Source organism: Hemicordylus capensis, chromosome 2 (assembly GCF_027244095.1).
Source record: "Hemicordylus capensis ecotype Gifberg chromosome 2, rHemCap1.1.pri, whole genome shotgun sequence".
Taxonomy (NCBI): Eukaryota; Metazoa; Chordata; class Lepidosauria; order Squamata; family Cordylidae; genus Hemicordylus; species Hemicordylus capensis.
The window spans coordinates 234,035,992-234,057,199 of record NC_069658.1 but is presented as its reverse complement, the minus strand read 5'-3'; the positions used below and the strand labels follow the sequence as shown (position 1 = coordinate 234,057,199).

Sequence of the window (21,208 nt, the reverse complement as noted above, 5' to 3'; positions counted from 1 at the left end):
CTTCCTATGTTCCTATCTTCCACATGATGCTCTCAGCCTGGCTAGCAAGAGGACTTCTTCCTGCTTCGGGGCCGGCCAAGCGGTTTTCTTCCATATTTGCTCTGTATTCCAAGGCAGTTTCCAGGAATACTGAAAGATCTTCTTGCTCTCCGGTAGGTTTCTCTTTAAGAGCAAGGATTGCCCCAACCAGACGGGGCTATTAGCTCCTGCCAAGTCAACATTGCTCTCTCATATGCTTGCAGCTGAAGGGTGTTTTCGAAGCAAAAGTGGGTTATTCTAGCCAGAGACCCAGGATCAAAGGCTTTTCCCTCCAGCCACAGGCACCGGAAAAGCGGGGGGGGGGCTCACCAAAAGGGGGGCATCTTCATGCAGGGATGGGAAATACAACTGACTGAAAATGTGGAGAGTTAACTTGCTGCCACCCAGCATTCTCTGCTGTGACTGGCAGCAGCTCTGCACATTTTCAGTTGAGCATTATCTACACTGACTGGCAGCAGCTCTCCGAGAGGCTAAGGGTTAGGGTTAGGGTTAGGAGAGGAGAGCTGGTCTTGTGGTAGCAAGCATGACTTGTCCTAATAGCTAAGCAGGGTCTGCCCTGGTTACATCTGAATGGGAGACCTGATGTGTGAGCACTGCAAGATATTCCCCTCAGGGGATGAAGCTGCTCTGGGAAGAGCAGAAGGTTTCAAGTTCCTTCCCTGGCTTCTCCAGGATAGGGCGGAGAGAGATTCCTGCCTGCAACCTTGAAGAAGCCGCTGCCAGTCTGTGAAGACAATACTGAGCTAGATAGACCAATGGTCTGACTCAGTAGACGGCAGTTTCCTATGTTCCTATGTCCTAGGGTTTCCCTGAGCAGACGTCAAATTCACATTTTTGTTTATGAGGAGAGCCTGTAGCCCAGTGGTTGATGCCAGTATTTCCACTAACAGCGATTCTCAGATGTTGACTACAACTCCCAGCATCCGCAGCTGCAATCGTCTTTGTTTGGGGATTCTGGGAGTTGTAGTCAACAACATCTGGGAATCCCTGCTAGAGAGAACACAGGTTGAGCCCCTGCTTTGCAAGCAGAACGGGTCCCAGGAGGAGGAGAAAGGCTCGGGGAGACTGAAGCTCGTCTCTCCACCTTGTTCAATAGTGCGGCTGCCTCCTCTCCCTGATACTTGCTGGCTCTGTTGAGGGGGAAACCATACTTGGCAAATGGGCCCGCAAGGCTTGCAAAGCAAATGCAATCTCTCAATGACAGTTAAAATGTGCCATCAATTCGATTGCGACTCCTGACGCCCACAGAGCCCCGTGGTTTTCTTTGGAAGAATACAGGAGGGGTTTACCATTGCCTCCCTCCGCGCAGTGTGAGATGATGCCTTTCAGCATCTTCCTATATTGCTGCGGCCGGAAACAGTACCAGCGCGGATTCGAACCGGCAACCTTCTGCTTGTTAGTAAGCATTTCTCCACTGCGCGGTTACTAGGCTGCTAAATAGCCACAGAGTCTCTGTATTCCCTTATGAAAGATCCCTTGGTCTTCTATGAGCAAAAGGCTTAAATGAACGCCATACTTCAAAATATTCCCAACAAGCACAAAAGCTGAGTTTCTTCACTCCTTGAAGCCTCAGGAGTCCCATCCCCGCCTTCGCCGAAGCCTGGGCTCGGCTCTCGCGTCTGTATGCCAAGCTGGAGGCATACGAAGGCGTGAGGCAAGCGAAGGGTTAAGGGGAGCAAGTGTCGGTTCCTAGAGAGGCCGAGGAGGGCCTGGGTACTGCAAGCCTCATCCTCAGCCCACCCCGCCTCACAAAGGAGGCTTTGCTTTTTTCCCCGCTTGCAGTATCAGCGCAGAGACCGGGTGAGTGCAATGTGCATGGGGGGCGCAGGAGGGAGGGCCATGCAAGGCAGGGGCTGGGAGGTGCCTGGGGATGGATCTGGGGTGGAAGGAATTCTCCTCGCCTTGATCTCTGCCTCCAGGGGAGCAGCTGTTTCCTCACCCGCCCAAACTCATTGATTCAGCTCCTCAGCCCTGAAGGAAGCGAAATGCAAAAGCGCAAAAATCATTTCCTGGCCCGAAATGGGAGAACACGAGCAGGAGGACCCACCTAGGGCAAAAGTGCCTTACTTCCTTTCTGGGAAGACTCAGTCTGAGGGGTAAAGCAAACTGGGGTCCACATTAGGAAGGGGGGATTTGCAAGGGAGTGGGGCTGTGCAATGTGTCAGCCCCTTCCTGCACACACGGGTGGCTCCAGAGGGGGGCATGGGTGGGCAAGTGCCCCCCAGAAGCGTGCTTTCCTCCCCCCCCCGCCCCATTACTATTTCAGAAATCTAATATGTGGGACACACAGCTTGCCCACCCATAAGTGCACTTTGCCCCTTATGTGCATCCCCCACCCCCCATTTTTTCTAGTGTCACCACTGCCTGCACACGTCCCCTCTGTTGGGGAAGGTGGTTTCTGCTGCTTCCAGCTCCCTGGAATCTGGGGGCATGTGAGGTGCAGCAGGTGATGCAGTCAGGAAAGTGGGGAGACTGCTCTTAAGCACAGAGAAAAGAAACTGTGCAAGGGTGAGGGACCGAGTGGAAGTACTTCTTCACACAATGCAGAATTAACCTTTGGAATTCTCTGCCACAAGATGCAACAGCCAGCAACTGGGTGGCTTTAAGAGGGTTTTAAAGAGCCCCTGGTGGCGCAGTGGTAAAACTGCCGCCCTGTAACCAGAAGGTTACAAGTTCGATCCTGACCGGGGGCTCAAGGTTGACTCAGCCTTCCATCCTTCCGAGGTCGGTAAAATGAGTACCCAGAATGTTGGGGGCAATATGCTAAATCATTGTAAACCGCTTAGAGAGCTCCGGCTATAGTGCGGTATATAAATGTAAGTGCTATTGCTATTGCTATTATATAGATTCATGGAGGACAGGTCTATCAGTGGCTACTAGTCTGGTAGCTATAGGCTATCTCCATCCTCAGAGGCAAGATGACTCTAAATACCAGTTGCCGGGGAGCAACAGCAGGAGAGAGGGCATGCCCTCAGCTCTTGGCTGTGAGCTTCCCAGCTGCATCTGGTGGGCCACTGTGTGAAACAGGGTGCTAAACTAGATGGGCCTTGGGCCTGATCCAGCAGGGTTGTTCCTATGTAGGGAGGAATCTTATATACCTCAGTTGTGTGTGGGGGGCTGTCATTATACTTTGGAATTCTGGGGGAAATCGTTGCTCAGAGTGCGAGGGGAACTCTTTGCCCAATGCAACTCTTGCCCAATGCGAGGGGAACTCTTTGCCCAACTCTGTTAGTCAGGAAACAGACACGCTGCTATTCAGCCAGTGGGGTGAGCTCAGAATTGCTAGTACTAAACCTATGAGCACAAATAACTAACAAATCGGAATGCAGACGCACTTTAGAGCAGGGATTTTCAACTTTGGGTCCCCAGATGGTATTGGACTTCAACTCCCATAATCCCCAGCCCCAGTGGCCTTTGGCTGGGGATTATGAGAATTGAAGTCCAATAACATCTGGGGACCCAACGTTGAGAATATCTGCTTTAGAGTAACCAGAGGTTTTGGAAATAAAGGTTACATGTGTATGAGCACAATACGGCAATGTGGAATTTGACAACTTTGAGAATAATGGAAGTGAAGCCAGCTCCCCTGGGAGAGATGGAAAGGGAGAGGGGAAAGGAGCTTAGATAGTTTGGTGGCTAGCAGAGGGGAATCATGGGTTGGGATGTGGGGCAGGAGAGAGAGAGAAAATAAAGAGCGGCTTTCCTTTCTGCCGTTTAGTCGGCTGCCTTGTGAATGAAGCCAAGGGTGGGCCTCATCGGGGAGATCCAGGCATCAGGCCCACAAAGCTGTTGCCAAAGTGGCAGGCAAGGAGAAGCAAGTCCACATCTGTGGCCTGAGAGGCATCAGGAGGGCACTTTCAATCCAATTCTAAGGTGAGAAGGTTCAAGAAGGAGGATGTAATTCAATGAGAGGAAGGGGTTCAAGGAGAGTCACATAGATGTTCCACTATTCAGATGGAACATGAAATTAGGACTTTATTGTGCCTCATCAAACTTGTCTTGATTGCATTTTAAGGTGCAGTTCTCACTCTCAGGGCAAGAAAGGTTTATTTACAATCAAGATTTACACGCTCAGGTCCAGTGTTCCCTTTAACAGAAAATCCCAGATGTTCTTGACTACAACTCCCAGCATCCTCAGCCAAAGCCCACTGCAGCTAGGGATTCTGGGAACTGTAGTCAACAACATCTGGGATCTCCTCTTACAGGAAACACTGCTCTGGACATGCCTTTAGTCAGAGGACTCTGTTCACTCCAAAATTCAGCTTCATTAAGAAGGCAAGTATTCAGGGTGGGTGCTCTGCCTTCCCAGGAAATTTGCACCACGTCAGGTTACACAAGTCCAGTATTTTGGTCCAAATGAAGATTTGGTTCCCTTCTGGCTCCAGATACCTGTCTCCGCACCAGTCTTGCTCAGCTTCTAAGCTAAACTTGAAGATGGGAGGGAAGCTATATTGTAACAGGTTGAGGTGTGGATGGTTGAGGGGAGGGAGACTGGGGCGGGGGGGGGGAATCATTGATCCTGGGTCCCTGGTGAAAATAACCCACTTTTGCTTCTAAAACACCTTTCAGCTGCAAGCATGTAATTCTGCAGAGAGAGTATAGGTCCATCAGCCTGGGCAGTCTTTGCTCTTTCAGAGAAACCTACAGAAACGCTTGGAGATCTTTCAGTATTCTTAGAAGCTGCCTTGTACAGAGCAAAGATGGAAGAAAACTGCTCAGCGGGCCCTGAAGCAGGAAGAAGCCCTCTTTCCAGCCTGGCTGAGAGCAGTGAGGAGTTCTGGGAAGACACCATGCAGAATACCCTGGAAGGAGACACCACCACCTCCGATATCCTGTGCCAGAGATTTAGACAGTTCTGCTACCAGGATGCCAAGGGGCCCCGGGAAGTTTGCAGCCGAGTCCATGATCTTTGCTGTCAGTGGCTGATGCCAGAGAGACACACGAAAGCTCAGATGCTGGACCTGGTGATCCTGGAGCAGTTCCTGACCGTCCTGCCCCCAGAGATGGAAAGCTGGGTGAGAGAATGTGGAGCAGAGACCAGTTCTCAGGCTGTGGCCCTGGCAGAAGGTTTCCTTCTGAGCCAGGCAGAGGAGAAGAAGCAGGAAGAGCAGCAGGTAAGAGAGCATATCTGTTACCTGCTCCAGGGGCTGAAAACACAGACATGGCTGTCATAAAAATCCCAACTGGTATTTATTTTGGTTTTTTTGTTTTCTAAAAAATGTATTGTTCCGTTTCTGTACTGCCTTTCATAAGACTTCCCAAGGCAGTTTACAAAAATTAAAATACAATAAAACTCCATGAAAAAAACCACATTAAAGCATTAAAATCAGTTAAAACAATAAACACAAACATAAAATACCTCCCACAAACAACGTTAAAAAAAGACAGAATAGCAGAGGAGCTAAGAAACCTGGCAGCCCCCAAGGGGTGTAAGCCTGAACAAATAAAAATATCTTTATGAATGCCAATTTGTGGGGGGAACATTCCAGAAAGGGCTGTCTCTAGCCCCTTCTTTTGACTGCACCATAACTTGATGATTTTGAAGCATTGATATCCCACATGATATCAGTGATATCCATCAATGGAGAGGAGAGCTGGTCGTGTGGGTAGCAAGCATGACTTGTCCCTTTAGCTAAGCAGGGTCTGCCCTGGTTGCATATGAATGGGAGACTTGATGTGTGTGAACACTGTAAGATATTCCCCTCAGGGGGTGGAGCCGCTCTGGGAAGAGCAGAAGGTTCCAAGATCCCTCCCTGGCTTCTCCAAGACAGGGCTGAGAGAGATTCCTGCCTGCAACCTTGGAGAAGCCGCTGCCAGTCTGTGTAGACAATGCTGAGCTAGATAGACCTATGGGTCCTTCCCCTCACAATGGATCATTCATAAGCCTTGTCCCTTTCTGGGAATCAAGGCAGAGAGTGTCCACTCTCTCCATGCCTGAGACTCCACTGCAGCCTCCCTGAGCTCCTTCTGGCTTCTTGTGAGACTTTCTCCTATTCGTGCATGAGCCTGTGTTCCCTTTCCTCTCTCTGCCCTGTTCTTTCCCCGCCGTCTCCCCTCACCCCACCCACACCTTCACTGCACTACAGCTGTTTGATAGCAGAGAGACTGTGCCTTGCCCTGTCCAGGAACTGAGCGCCCCTCACTGAGAGCATTCAGGTGAGCACACTCCACCCCATCCTGGCATCTGGAGCAGCAGCTCAGAGCCTGAACACCATCTTTGGATTAAACATCAAGACCTAAAGACTTACTTGTTTGGCCTGACTTTCCAAGGTTTAAACATCGATCTTCAGTATTTTTAATTGGGTTTAAGTTGTTCTGAACTGTTTTAAATTTGTTTTTCTATTGTTTTTAACCTGTTTGTGTTCAATGGTGTGTATTCTTGTATTTTGCTTACCTTTGGATGGGGCTGTCTAGAGATAGATAGATAGATAGCAAACAAAATGTATTAAAACAGCTATAAAATGAGTAGAAATTAGCAGAAAGAAGTATGGACCTGCAACAAAATGTGGCAGTATGTCCTGGGTGTGTGTGGGTGTGTGTGTGTAAATGTTGTGAGGTTTTTGTGTGTGACGTGTCTGTGTGTTCACACATACAGTGATTGACAGATGCAGTGCACAACTTTCCCTTCCGTTCCTCAGGAGAGTTCACACACATGCATTTATTATTGGGGGAGGGGGTTAACCCCCCACTCCAAGAGCCTAAATGTGTCAAACCGCTTTCCTCTCATAAACATACAAGTGTGAAATGACTGGTGAGAAAACTAAAAAGTTTTATACATCTTTCTCTCTCAAAAGCAAAAAGGTTTGTAGCTGTCTTGAGGGGAGTATCCTTCAAGCTGATACATTTCCCTCTCTTTTTGTTCAAGCCCTGCTCCCCTCCCTCCTCAGCACTAACTTCCGTTAGGTCTGTCCACCTGGCTGTTTCTGAGTCCACAAGCATTCCACTCCAGTGAGTTACATTGAGGCAGTTTCAGGGGGGTGTTCATTGCCCCCCCCCGCCCCTAGTCTCCCCCCCCCACCGCCTTTAAATTTCTGTGGAACTGGTGTATCTACAAGTTACCCTGAGTCTTGTGGTACCTCCTGCTTGCCCACAGGTGCCTGGGTTATGCGTCCAAAAGTATCATAACGTCTCCAGCTCTTTTGGAAATGGACCTATAAAGCCCTAAACAGCTTGGGACCTGGGTATTTAAGAGAATGTCTTCTTCATTATGAACCACACTGCCCGTTAAGATAAGAACATAACATAAGAACAGCCCTGCTGGATCAGGCCCAAGGCCCATCTAGTCCAGCATCCTGTTTCACACAGTAGCCCACCAGATGCCCCTGGAAGCCTGCAGCCAGGAGATCATCAGGAGAGGTTCGTCTGCAGTTGCCACCGGGCTCGGCTGGTCTGGTGGCTACTTGGGGACGGGCCTTCTCCATTGCTGCCCCGAGGCTCTGGAATGTGCTCCCTGCTGAAATAAGAGCCTCCTCATCTCTGACAGCTTCTAAAAAGGCAATCAAGATACATTTGTTCACCTAGGCTTTTCATTAGATACTGTTTTAATCGTTTGATGGTTTTAGTAGTTTTGGCAAGGGGTGTGCAATTCGGGTTTTCGGGTGATTCGGCTCGGACCCGAACCGAATCACCCCTGTTCTGTTTTGTGCCCGAATCTGGGTCACCCGAATCACCCTTGATTCGGTTCGGATTCGGATTTAATCCGAATCCGAATCTGAATCAATTCAGGGGGGTAAAAAGGGTCCCAGGGGCAAAATTTTGGGGTGGGGTGGTAGTGCCCAATGGGTAGAGTCTACCACCCCAATTTCAGGGGGATTGGGCAAAGTCCTGATTTTTGGTGAATTTTTGAAGTTTTAGTGACTTTGGGGCAGTTCGGGGGCATAGCATGGGATCTGGGCAAAAGGAGTGGGGTGGGGTGGTAGTGCCTAATGGGTGCAGGCTACCACCCCAATTTCAGGGGGATTGGGCAAAGGGCTGATTTTTGGTAAATTTCTGAAATTTTCATGTCTTTGGGGCAGATTGGGGCAGAAAGTGGGGCCTGGGGCAGAATAGTGGGGTGGGGTGGTAGTGCCTAATGGGTGGAGGCTACCACCCCAATTTCAGGGGGTTTGGACAAAGGGGTGATTTTTTGAGAATTTTTGAAGTTTTAGTGACTTTGGGGCAGTTTGGGGGCAGAAAGTGGATCTGCCCCAAAAGAGTGGGGTGGGGTGGTAGTGCCTAATGGGTGGAGGCTACCACCCCAATTTCAGGGGGATTGGGCAGAGGGCTGATTTTTTGGGAATATTTGAAGTTTGGGTGTCTTTGGGGCAGATTGGGGGCAGAAAGTGGATCTGCCCCAAAGGAGTGGGGTGGGCTGGTAGATAGTGCCTAATGGGTGGAGGCTACCACCCTCATATTATTCATAGTAATAGAGAGTGTGAAAAAGTTTTTTCTGAGGTGTGAATTCTCATTGTATCATAGCAAATGAGATTTTTTTCAATTAAACAACTCTCATGACCCCACTTTCACTTTTTCACACTCTCTATTACTATGAATAATATGAGGAAGTAATCAATTTAGCACACTTCACCTTATGAAGACAAACCTCATAAAAATAAATTCACAAAAATTCACCCCTCTGCCCAATCACTCTTAAATTAGGGATGGGTTGGCTGCTTGGCTACCCGCAGCTGGCCACCTGCCGGGCTGGCCGCCGGCGAGTCGTGGCCACCCGGCCATCGCGGCTGGCCACTTGGCTGCCTGCCATCTTTGGCCGGCCGGCACCATATTTTTTCTCTAGCCCATCCCGTGGCTGTCCAGCAGCCCTCCGGACTCTCGCGAGAGCTGCCACACATGAGATTAGCCACAGGTACATCTTAGAGAAATAAATATAAAGAAGAAGATATAAGATGAAACAAGGCAAAGACACAGCAGCCACAGGAGCTAGCACCATCATCAGCCAGAATTCTAAACTCTGTGGCCTCCCAAAGCCTGCTGAAATAAAGCTCCCTTTGCCTTGTGTCTGAAAGCAGAGAGAGATGGACCTCCTTGGGACTGGAGTTGAGCCATCTCGGAGCTACTGCGGAGAAGGCCCTGTCCTGGGTACGTTAGACTGTGAGGGAACATGGAGCAGCATCTACCAAGGAAGATCCTAGTGCAGGCAGAGGCCACCATGGTTGTCCAGCTGTTGTTTAATTACAAGTCTCATCATCCCCAGTTTCTTGTGGCTGGGGTTGATGGGACTTGTAGTTCAACAAAAGCTGGAGAGTCATAGGAACACAGGAAGCTGCCTTTAACTGAGTCAGGCCATTGGCCCATCTAGCTCAGTACTGTCTACATAGAGTGGCAGCAGCTTCTCCAGGGCTGCAGGGAGGAGAGTCTCTCAGCCCCATCTTGGAGATGCCGGGGAAGTCACTTGGAACCTTCTGCATACAAGCATGGAGATGTTCTTCCCAGAGCGGCCCCATGCCCTAGTGGGGATTTCTTACAGTGCTCGCATATGGTCTCCCATTCAAATGCAAACCAGGGCAGACCCTTCTTAGCAAAGGGAACAAGTCATGCTTGCTACCACAAGACCAGCTCTCCTATTCTAGCCTATGTGTGGGTTTATATAGGAGAACGCAGTCTTAGCTGTTGACCATTTCCTAATCGTGCTACTTACTGCCTTTCTGGACGCTGCACTGCTCTTTCAGGGTCAGAGGCCTTCAAAAATGGATCCTAATTTCTCCAAGGCAGAGAAGGCCCCATTGGACGCTGGAGAGAGGCCGCCATTCAGGTGGATCGTTCAGGAGACTGATGGAGGTGCCACTTCGCTGGGTAAGGTTGCTGGTGGGGTGAACTTGCTGAAAGGGTTGTTTGTTTCCCAGGAGGCTGCCTGCTGATCACTTCTCCTCCTTTCTTTCCTGGAAGATACAAGTGCAAAGTGCCTGGCCAGAGTCATTAAGGAGGATTAACGGGGCATATTTTAACTGGGTGTTTTAGATATGCTTGAAATCCATGGGCTGCTTTTACAGTCTCACTGCGATTTTGTGCAGGGAAGAGCATTTTGGCAGCAGTGGAATTTTATTCTCACTGGCTTTTAATACTGTCGAGTTTTAGTTTTTGAGCTCTGGCTGACTGGGTTTCCTGTCATAGGGACAAAGGAAGCTGCCTTCTACCAGGTCAGACCATTGGTCCATGTAGCTCAGTATTGTCTACACAGACTGGCAGCGGCTTCTCCAAGGCTGCAGGCAGGAATCTCTCCGCTCCCGTGGAACCTTTTGCATGCAAGCATGCAGATGCTCTTCCCAGAGCAGCCCTATCCCCTGAGGGGAATATCTTACAGTGCTCACACATGTCTCCCATTCAAATTCAAACCAGGTTGGACCCTGCTTAGCAAAGGGGACAATTCATACTTGCTATTTGTTTTTTTTGTTTTTTTGGTGAGTTTTTTTTTAATTCATGTGGGTCTCATAGGTTGTTAAATGTGGTGTTGGCTATCTCAGGAGTGTTTGAAAGGCAGGGTAGAAACATGTTCATTTTATACCAGATAAGCAAACAATTTATGTGGCAGCTGAAAAAGGCCAATTCGATGCTTGGAATCATTAGGAAGGGCTTTGACAGTAAAAATGCTAATATTTTAATGCCCTTATGCAAAACTATGATGTGGCCACATTCGGAGTACCATGTACAGCTCTGGTCACCATACCTTAAGAAGGATATTTTAGAACTGGAAAAGGTGCAGAAGAAGGCAACCAAGATGAACAGGGACCTGGAGCACCTTCCTTATGAGGCAAGACTACACCTGTGGCTTTTTAGTTTAGAAAAAAGATGGCTGAGGGGAGACAATATAGATAACTTTATCTATAAAATAATGCATGGTGATAGAGAGAAATTTTTCTCCCTCTCGCAGAAAGCTGATCGAAATTTTTCTCCTTCTTGCGTAACACCAGAACCAGGGGTCATCCCATGAAACTGATTGCCAAGAAGTTGCAGACTGACAAAAGGAAGTACTATTTCACACAATGCACAATCAACTTGTGGAATTCTCTGCCACAAGATGTGGTGACAGCCAACAACCTGGATGGCTTTAAGAGGGGTTTCGATAAATTCACAGAGGACAAATCTATCAAAGGCTACTAGTCTGAGAACTATAGGCCACCTCCAGCCTCAGAGGCAAGATTCCTCTGAATACCAGTTGAAGGGGAGTAGCAGTAGGAGAGAGGGTATGCCCTCAGCTCTTGCCTGTGGGCTTCCCAGAGGCATCTCTGGTGGGCCATTGTGTGAAATAGGGTGCTGGATAGGGATGTGCATGAACCAGTTCAGAGGCCCTGTTACAGACTTCTGAACCGGTTCGAAGGACTGGTGGTTCGACCCGTTCAACAGCGGGGAGGGGTTACCTTTGGGGGCCAGGGAGGGTCCTCTCCCCACCACCACCACCAAGTTGCCCCCGCCAGCACCATCTTTAAAAATGGTCCCACGGTGGTGGCACTTCTGGTCCAACGTGCCCTGGGGCGGCAAGGAGGTACGCTGCCTCCCTGCGGGACTGTTTTTAAAGACAGTGCCAGGGGGGAAACGCGGGGGTGGTGGTAAGAGCACCCTCCCTGCCCCCCCATCAAACTAGCCGAACTGCCGGTTCTGTGCACATCCCTAGTGCTGGACTAGAGAGACCTTAGGCCTAATCCAGCAAAGCTTGTCTTATGGTCTAATGCTTGGGACAGCCCCTTTGAGTGATGATTCATCTGTTTTGGTCTCCTTCACAGGTGGTGAAATCACACTGGCTCCTCATTCTGGGACATTTCCTCCTTTTGACGGAACGGAGGCTGCCTCTGTGCAACTGGACCAGGTAGGGGAGGGATCATGCAGGAGAAGAGGGGGGCACAGCCTGGAGGCTTCTGCCCCCTGTGCATCTCCCGGAGCCTTGGAGCGTGTGTTTCTCCCTTCATTGGGACTGTCAAAGCTGCCCACTTGGAAGTCTTTGAAGAGCACTGGGGAAGTTTTGGCCCCTGCAAAGCTCCCAGCCACCTCGCCTTTACTATCTTCTTCAGCTGCTGCATTAGCTCTAAGGTGAAAATGTTTCCTCCTCCTTTTCAGGATCCGGTGACGTTGGAGGAGGTGGCTGTGAATTTCACAGAGGAGGAGTGGGCTCTGCTTGATGCCGACCAAAGGGCTCTGCACAGAGAAGTAACAGAGGAGAACTGTAGACATCTGGCCTCTCTGGGTAAGGCCCCCTCCCCCTTTTTGCTGTTATTGTTAGTGAACTGGAGGACTGTCACTGAAGATGTCTGTTGGTGATCTTTGATTCTTGGATGCACAATGCCACATATGTAAAACGCTACCAATACAGCAGTTCTGTGATCTCATGATCTTTGCATGGTGGGATTCATTCCCTTGTATTTGCACTTAAATGGGGGATCTCTTCCTTCAATGATTTCTGCAAAATCTATTTCCCACTTTTATCTTTGCATTTATTCAAAACTTGAATAAATATGGACGCCCGTAGCCCATTCCTCATCAGGAGGACATTTCCACAGGAGCTTTAAAATTGATATTTAAAACTGATTTTGTTTTTGCTTTGTGTTTTAAATTAATGTTTGTATTGTGTACTGCATTTTTTGTGTTGTGTTTATGATTTGTTTGTCATGTTTTTACTGGATGTTTTTTAATGTTGTGTTGTGAGCCGCCCAAAGAACAATTTGTTATGGGGCAGCTAACAAATAAAGTTATTTGTTATTATTACTTTTAAGGTTGCACATCTGTTTGCTGGAGTAATTACTAATTTCCTCATATCCACCCTCTTCTCCCTTCCTGAACACTCTTGTGGCCAAATCCAGTGTATGATGGCTTTGATCCATAAAAGGAGGTCCCAGTAGTCCCCTCTGCTCTCCTTGGGATAACACAGTTCTTTCCTTAAAGCGGAGACTTCTTGTTCCTAGTTTCTTTGTTTATTATTGCATTTCTATACTATCTGGTACAGAAATCTCTAGGTGGCGTACAGATTAAAACATGATATAAAACAAAACATTTGAAGTGCATAAAAACCACAATAAATACACACTTTAAAATTTAAATTTCAGTTAAAAGCCTGGGAAAACAGATAAGTCTCCAAGGTCCTCCTAAAAGCAAACCGAGAAGGAGATGCTCTTATTTCAGCAGGGTGCGCATTCCAAAGCTCTGGGGCAGCCATAGAGAAGGCCCGGTTCCAAGTTGCCACCAAATGAGTTGGCAGCAACCATAACCAGACCACTCCAGATAATCTTAATAGGTGACGGGGTTCACGATGGAGAAGGCACTCCCTTAAGTACCCTGGACCTATGCCATTAAGGGCCTTATAGGTAATAGCCAGCCCTTTGTATTTCGTTCAGAAACATATCGGCAGCCATTGCAGCTCTTTTAGAATCAGTGTTATATGGTCCCTTCGGGCAAACCCAGAGACCAATGGAAATAGCTTCTGTCCCTGGAGACTTTTGACTGCTCCCATCAGACCCTAGAACATAGGAAACTGCCATATACTGAGTCAGACCATTGGTCTATCTAGCTCAGTATTGTCTTCACAGACTGGCAGCAGCTTCTTCAAGGTTGCAGGCAGGAATCTCTCTCAGCCCTATCTTCACAGTACTTGTTGCAACCCGATCACCCTATTGCTCTCTTTCAGGAGAAAAAAAGTCCCTTTCCATTTATGGGAAACAAGGTGGCACTTATACCATCAAGTACTACTACTTAATGCGGCTAAGCCATGGCTCCCAGAGGACCAGAAAGAGTGCCCTAAAATCACTTGCAAACAGAAAGCTAGTGAGCTAGGTAAAACATTCAGGGAAACCCACTCACATTTCTTAAAAGAGTGTGTGGTAGCCAAAAGAGTGTGGCAGGGAGTAAGCAAGCTGTTAGAGTGGCCTGATTTGGAAAAACAGACTTGGGAAGAACTAACCTCGGGTTTGAGCGATAGAACCTCTTTTGGAGGTCCCAGAAAGAAACCTTCAAGGAAACGGGACGGAACGGGTGCCCTCATACTAGGGAATTGGAATGTTCCCCTTCTCGTGATCAGGTTAGTAAACCTGTATGTCATTTATGCAATGCTCCTGCATAGGAATAGGGAGGGAAGACGCGACCAAGAGGTTCACGCAGATGAGACAGTAAATCTCTTTTGGAAAAGTTTGTATGGTTATGTGCAAAAAGACAAGAGTATCTCTTCTAAACAGCAATGGGACAAATTGTGGAAATGGACGTCTGACGTAACCCTCCCAATTACCTGATGTGCCTTGAAATCCCCCACCCCCAAGTTACAGTACTACCTGCATATACTTCATAACCTTGTGGGTTTCCAAATCCTTGTGTGTAAATCTTTGTAGATATATCATGTACAAACAACCACTTTGTATATAATTGTGCTTTGGCAATGTACTGTATGCTTTGGTAGTTTGTTGGTTCAATAAAAAAATCTTGTCCTATACAAAATAATAACAATAATAATCTTGTCCTATCTTGGAGAAGCCAGGGAGGGAACTTGAAACCTTCTGCTCTTCCCAGAGCAGCTTCATCCCCTGAGGGGAATATCTTGCAGTGCTCACACATCAAGTCTCCCATTCATATGCAAACGGGGACAAGTCATGCTTGCTACCACAAGACCAGCTCTCCTCTCGACCCTGTTAGATTTAACCCTGTTAGATTTAAAACTTCCCCCTTTCTCTTGCACTTCTTAGTCCAGCATTAACTTATTGGATTCAGTAGCCCTTGTTGTAATATTCCACATCTGCCATTGCATTGGCTCACCCAGATCTATCATATTGTAAGGATGCTGTTTTGAAGTGGAGACTCAGGAAATGGACTTCCCCCATTCCTTGCACTGAGCTCACTGTTTCCACAGCCCAAATTAGCTGCATCAGGCAGTGGCAGCCGCTGAGACCAGCTCCACGAGGGTGGTGAGAGATACTTTTAAAAAATTGTTTATTCGCCGCCAGCACATAGCATCCTTAGGGAACTGACAGCGGCCAACACAGCGTCCCGCAGAGAGGCTGCCCACCCACTGTTCAGCTGGCCTCCACAAATATGCGGTGGCCATTTGAGTGGTCAGCATGGCAAAAAACCCTACCCTGACCAGGGCAGTGAGCCCCGTTTTTTGAGATCTTCCCTCTGCAGATTGAACCTGGCTCTTTCTGCTTGTGGAGCACCCAAAAATCAATTATATGACAATCCCCAGGCTGCCAACTATTTTAATTTAATTTAATTTAATTATTTGATTGATTGATTGATTGATTTCTATACTGCCCTTCCAAAAATGGCTCAAGGCAGTTTACACAGAGAAATAATAAATAAATAAGATGGATCCCTGTCCCCAAAGGGCTCACAATCTAAAATGAAACACAAGACAGACACCGGCAACAGTCACTGGAGGTACTGCTGTGCCAGGGGTGGATAGGGCCAGTTACTCTTGCCCTGCTCAATAAAGAGAATCAACACGTTAAAAGCTGCCTCTTTGCCAAGTTAGCAGGCGCTTACTTAATAAATCACAGCTTCCCCTTCCCAACTAACCTTTTTGGTATTTTTATTCAAAGAGCAGTAAATTGGGTGTAGTTTGGAGCTAGAGAGTCTATTTCTCCCTAATTGAAAGATTTTCTTGATTCCTCCAGGTGATAAGTGGGGAAGAGAGGAAGAACTGCAGAGTCAGAAAACAGAAGCAAAATATCGGTGGGTGAAGAAAGCTACAGCTCTGTTATGCTCTGACTTCCAAGAAATTCCAGTCCAAAGAAAGAATTGCAGCGGAAACACAAGCAATAAATACCCTCAATGTGAAAACATCTTAACTAGCAACTCAAGCCTTGGCATGCACCAAAAAATTCATATAGGAGAGAAAAATTATGAATCCTCAGAGTGCAGGAAAAGCTTGGGCCAGAGCTCACACCCTGTTTGCCATCAAAGAATCCACACACGACAGAAACCATATCAGTGCTCAGTATGTGGAAAGAGCTTCAGCCAGAACTCACATCTTTCTTCCCACCAAAGAATCCACACTGGGGAGAAACCATATCAGTGCTTGGTGTGTGGCAAGAGCTTCATCTATAGCTCACACCTCACTTGCCATCAAAGAATCCACACAGGAGAGAAGCCATTTCAATGCTCAGTGTGTGGAAAAAGCTTCAGTCAGAACTCGCATCTTTCTTCCCATCAAAGAATCCACACGGGGGAGAAACCATATCAATGCTCAGTGTGTGGAAGGAGCTTCACTGAAAGCTCAGACCTTACTTGCCATCAAAGAACCCACACAGGGGAGAAACCATATCAATGCTTGGTATGTGGAAAAAGCTTCAGCCGGAGCTCAAACCGTAATTCCCATCAAAGAATCCACACAGGGGAGAAACCATATCAATGCTCAGTATGTGGAAAGAGATTCAGCAAGAACTCACAGCTTACTACCCATCAAAGAATCCACACAGGAGTGAAACCATATCAATGCTCAATCTGTGGGAGAAGCTTCAGCCGCAATGAAGACCTTACCTACCATCAAAGAATCCACACCGGGGAGAAACCATTTCATTGCTCAGAATGTGGGAAAAGCTTCCGTCACAGACAAGCCTTTACTTCTCATCAAAGAATCCACACAGGGGAGAAACCATATTCATGCCTAGTGTGTGGGAAATGCTTCAACCAGAGCTCCCACCTTAATGAACATCTAAGAATCCATACAGGAGAGAAACCATATCAGTGCTCAGTGTGTGGAAACAATTTCAGATCCTTTTCAAACCTAAACGAACATCAAAAAATCCACTTACAGGAGGGAGCACTGAAATATGCCGAGATAATCAGGCCCTTTGGTGGTAGTTTATCTCTCCTCTCATAACAGTAAGCATCTACTTTCATTTTTAGATAGGAAACACATTTTCCTGTGTGACCATTTGAAGTCAAGTGTGGGGCTTATCTCTCTTCTTCAGACATAGGCATAGAAAGGGGATAGTGGACCCCAGGGTCTGCCTTAGTGGAAGAGATCTTTCTTCATAAAGATGCTCCTTCCAATCTGCCAGTGCATAACCATAATGTGTCATGCAGAACTGGTCGGATTTAGGCTTTAGAACTGCTCTAAAGAGATGGCATGGATGCTACAGTGTGTCATGAATATACCCCTTCTTTCCTTTAGTAATTTGATTTGATCCTGGCCTAGGAAAATATGAACTTCACATGGAATACTTGGACCTCAGTTGGATTCCTGTGTTCAGTTCTGCTCACTTCTTAAGAAGGACATTGATAAACTGCAACAGGTTCAGAATAGGACATCCAAAAAGGTGAGAGGTCTGGAAACCACTCCTACGACAAGTACTTATCTACGGCTTTTCAACAAAGTGCTTAAAGCAGTTTACATAGAAAAATAAATAAAACGCTTTTAATTAAAAAAAAAAAAGTAAGATGGAAGCAGTCCTGTGAGAAACAATGGAAGGAGCTGGGTGTGTTTAGTTTAGAGAAGACTCAAGGAGGGATATGAGAACAATCTTCACATATCTGAAGAACTGTCTCCTAGAATAAGGAGCAGATTTTTTTTCCCCTGTTGTTTATTAGGATGGGACAAGAACCATTGGGTTGAAAGTTGGGCAGTGGAAAGGTCTGCCTCGTGCAGTGGTGAGCTGTGAGCTGATCTTCACTAGTGATTTTCACAGAGAGAAGTTGGGTAGCCATCTGCTATGGATTCTAGAGCAATTTCCAGTTCTGAACAGGGGGTTGTTCAGAAGGCCCCTGAGGTCCCTTCCAACACTCAAACCCTCTGATTCTATGAGAACCCCCCATTGTGGGAGGGCAGTGTAGCCCCCTAGACCCTTTCTATTCTGGACATGATGAGTGACACCATTTGCTGATTGCAGAATTACTGCAATAGACTGTAGAGGGCTTCAAACTTTTGCATCCCAAAATCCAAGAAGATTCTATCTTGGAAGATGGCCTGTTGAACACTTCCCCCACTGCAGCCTATTCTTTCTCTTTGATTATCTGCATGGCACATTTATTTATATTTTTTATAGATACCCCACTCTTCTTCCAAGGAGCTCTGGGTGGTGTACATGGTCCTTTTTATCCTCACATCAACCCTGTAAGGTAGATTAGGTTGAGAGATAAGTGATTGGTCATTTTGAGTCGTCATCCCAACGTCATCTGGGGACCCCCAAGTATGGGAATCTCAGGCGTAACCTGACTTACTGTATTGCATTGGTGTGATGTGAAACTGGTGTGTAAGCATTCCCCACCTTGTGAACTGACAGTTCCTCTGCTCAGGTACACAATCCCACTTTAGCAAGTCTGCTAGTCAAAGGTTTAATTCAGGGGTAGGCAGCATGTGGCTCTCCAGATGTTGCTGAACTACAACTCCCATCACTCCCTGATTAAAGCTGGGGAAGACGGGAGTTGTAGTTCAGCTGTCAAATGAATTAGATCAATGAGTTTTTAATTATAACAGGCACTTAATATACAAAACACCATGTAAATATCTGTAAACAAAATGAACCTATAAATAAATCTTATAATGATCACAAGTATATAATTCTCCGATAAAGTCTGTTAGTTACTATAATTTCAGTCCACCGTCGTGAACGATGACCTCTGTTTAGATTTAACACCTTTTTCATGTTCAAGAATGTTGCAGTCACAAAAGATCTATTATCTTGTGAAAGAACTTGTTTGAAATTCTAGAAGAATGCTCACAAATCTTAACAGAAAACCTTCTACAATGTGTATCTAATTATGATTATATTAAACTAACAAACATACTTTCATCAACCAAATTGGCTGTATTGAAAGTAATTGACAGTAATCTAAAGTAAAGTGTGCCGTCGAGTCAGTGTTGACTCCTGGCAACCACAGAGCCTTGTGTTTTTTCTTTGGTAGAATACAGGAGGGGTTTACCATTGCCATCTCCCGCGCAGTATGAAATGATGCCTTTCAGCATCTTCCTATATCCCTGCTGCCCGATATAGGAGTTTCCCATAGTCTGAGAAACATACCAGCGGGGATTCTAGCCAGCAACCTCTTGCTCCCTAGGCAAATCATTTCCCACTGCCCTGTTAGGTGGCCTGACAAGAATCTACTCAATATATAATCTTAGTGTTCCTTATAGGAGGTTTTCTGTGGAGATTTGTGAGCATTCTTCTAGAATTTCAAACACGTTCCTTCACAAGATAATAGAACTTTCATAACTGCAAGATTCGTCCACTTGAAAATGACGTTAAATAAAAACAGAGGCTGGGAGGGAAGTGATTGGCCCAGAATCACTCACTGCAGGTGTCAAAATTCAGGATGTGTGGGAGAGAAACTTGCAGGCCATCCAAAGACAGTTTTACCCTGTGAGTATTATTGAAGGGCACATTCATGCTTTTAGTATTACAGGATTTGGCACTGTATTATTTTGAGGAAATAAAGAACAATGGCATTCTTGATTTTTATTTTTTTTTAACCGTTAGTATTCCTCATAGCATGATGTTTACCTACTGCTCATGAGAGATTTATCCCAAAACCATAAAGAATTTTTGCAAAATTATGTTTTTTAAGGTTCTGTGTGAGAGCATTTAATGTTCCATGGGCCAGATGGTGCATGAATCCTAGGTGGGTGGGTGGGTGGGCAGGCCTCGTACACTGCAGTAACTCAGCAGGAAGCTGCATTCCTGAGAGGCAGTTGCTTACTGGTCTTGAGGAGGGAGGAAGCAACAAGCTTGGAGCAACATTTCCACAGCAAGGATATTAAATAAATAAATCACCAAGAAAACTAGAGGGGAAGGAGAATCTAGGGCTGGAAATCTCCTAGGGTTGGATTTCTGGCTGGCTGGCAGTGTTTGTGTTTGTGCCAGAGGAGATGCCTGAGTGGGGGGTTCATTCATTCCAGGTGAGGGCCCCAGCTTGTGGGAGGCCCCACATTCCTGAGCTGAGTCAATTTGACTGCTGGTGCTGAATGCAAGGCTCGGACCAGAGGAGCTTTGCTCCCAGGAGCTTTCCTGACAGGAGTTTGCAAACAGATTATTATTATTATTTCTTGTTTACACAGTCAGACAGGTGTTATTGACTGGTTTGTTTTATCCAGACATCAAGTCCTTCCCAAGGACCTAGGATGGCTGAATTTTATTGTCAATGTTGTTGTTGTTGTTATAGATATTGTCGCAGAATATAGGCTGTTCCCAGTAAAGCTGCTTTTTGCAATTGGCTGATGGTGATTTCTGTGGCCCCTATGGTGTTGAGGTGCTCCTCAAGGTCTTTTGGAACTGCACCCAGGGCGCCAATTACCACTGGGATTATTTTGGTCTTTTTCTGCCACAGCCTTTCAATTTCAATTTGTAGATCTTTGTATTTGGTGATTTTTTCTATTTCTTTTTCTTCTATTCTGCTATCCCCTGGTATTGCTATGTCGATTATTTTGACTTGTTTTTCTTTCTTCTCGACTACAGTTCTATCTGCTGTATTGTGTGGCAGATGTTTGTCTGTTTGTAGTCGGAAGTCCCATATTATTTTTACATCTTCATTTTATTATTATTGTTATTATTATTATTACATTTATATCCCGCTCTTCCTCCAAGGAGCCCAAAGCAGTGTACTACATACTTGAGTTTCTCTTTCACAACAAACCTGTGAAGTAGGTTAGGCTGAGAGAGAAGTGACTGGCCCAGAGTCACCCAGCTAGTTTCATGGCTGATTGGGGATTTGAACGTGGGTCTCCCTGGTCCTAGTCCAGCACTCTAACCGCTACACCACGCTGGCTCCTAACGAAGGAGTTTAGCAGGAGATTGGTAGGAAAAGCTGTGGGGAGACACACAAGGCAAGAATAAGGTGAGTACTCCCCAATCTTTGTAATTTTCTTCGCAGGCAAAACTAAAAACCATTAATTAGCTGACAACTGTACCTAGTACCTAGCTTCAAACCCCATATATTTTGAATACCCAATAAAACTAGTTATGGAGGTAGAATGCCAGCAAAGGGGGGGGGGTTGCTTCCCAGTGTACTGCACAGAATGTCACATGTATGACTATCTGCCTGAGGGGCAGAAGTCGTGGGTGTGCGCTCGGTGCAAAGAGCTCTTGGCTCTCAGGGAACAGGTTCATTCCCTTGAAGCCAAGGTGGCTGACCTGGAGAAGCTCAGGGAGGCAGAGAGGTGTGTGGATGAGACCTTCAGGGATGTGGTAGAGGCATCCCACTCCCAGGCTGAGGGCGCTTTTGCTGTCATGGAGAATGAGGGTCTCAGGGAAGGAGGACATCGGTC

General features: G+C 46.7%; 2 protein-coding genes across 2 annotated transcripts in view; both read left to right on the top strand.

The window, feature by feature from the left end:
• Window positions 1–21,208, top strand: part of LOC128343845 (zinc finger protein 850-like) — a 60,573-nt gene that overhangs the window by 21,131 nt on the left and 18,234 nt on the right. Inside the window, exons 7-9 of the mRNA XM_053293278.1 lie at window positions 15,840–15,863; window positions 15,945–16,825; window positions 17,539–17,647. Coding sequence (XP_053149253.1) covers window positions 15,840–15,863; window positions 15,945–16,825; window positions 17,539–17,647 — 1,014 coding nt within the window. The remainder of the gene's footprint in view (window positions 1–15,839; window positions 15,864–15,944; window positions 16,826–17,538; window positions 17,648–21,208) is intronic.
• Window positions 1,711–12,732, top strand: LOC128343384 (zinc finger protein 213-like). Its single transcript, XM_053292369.1, has 5 exons — window positions 1,711–1,839; window positions 4,609–5,153; window positions 9,708–9,831; window positions 11,757–11,839; window positions 12,088–12,732. Exons 2-5 carry the CDS (start codon window positions 4,740–4,742, stop codon window positions 12,286–12,288), a joined length of 822 nt encoding a protein of 273 aa, XP_053148344.1. The 5' UTR covers window positions 1,711–1,839; window positions 4,609–4,739; the 3' UTR covers window positions 12,289–12,732.

Excerpts from the sequence above, each read along its gene's own strand:
- LOC128343384 (XM_053292369.1), top strand. The coding sequence starts at position 4,740 with ATGGAAGAAAACTGCTCAGCGGGCCCTGAAGCAGGAAGAAGCCCTCTT. Across the intron at positions 9,832-11,756 it reads TGGAGGTGCCACTTCGCTGG|GTGGTGAAATCACACTGGCT; the intron begins GTAAGGTTGCTG and ends TCTCCTTCACAG. Across the intron at positions 11,840-12,087 it reads CCTCTGTGCAACTGGACCAG|GATCCGGTGACGTTGGAGGA; the intron begins GTAGGGGAGGGA and ends CCTCCTTTTCAG.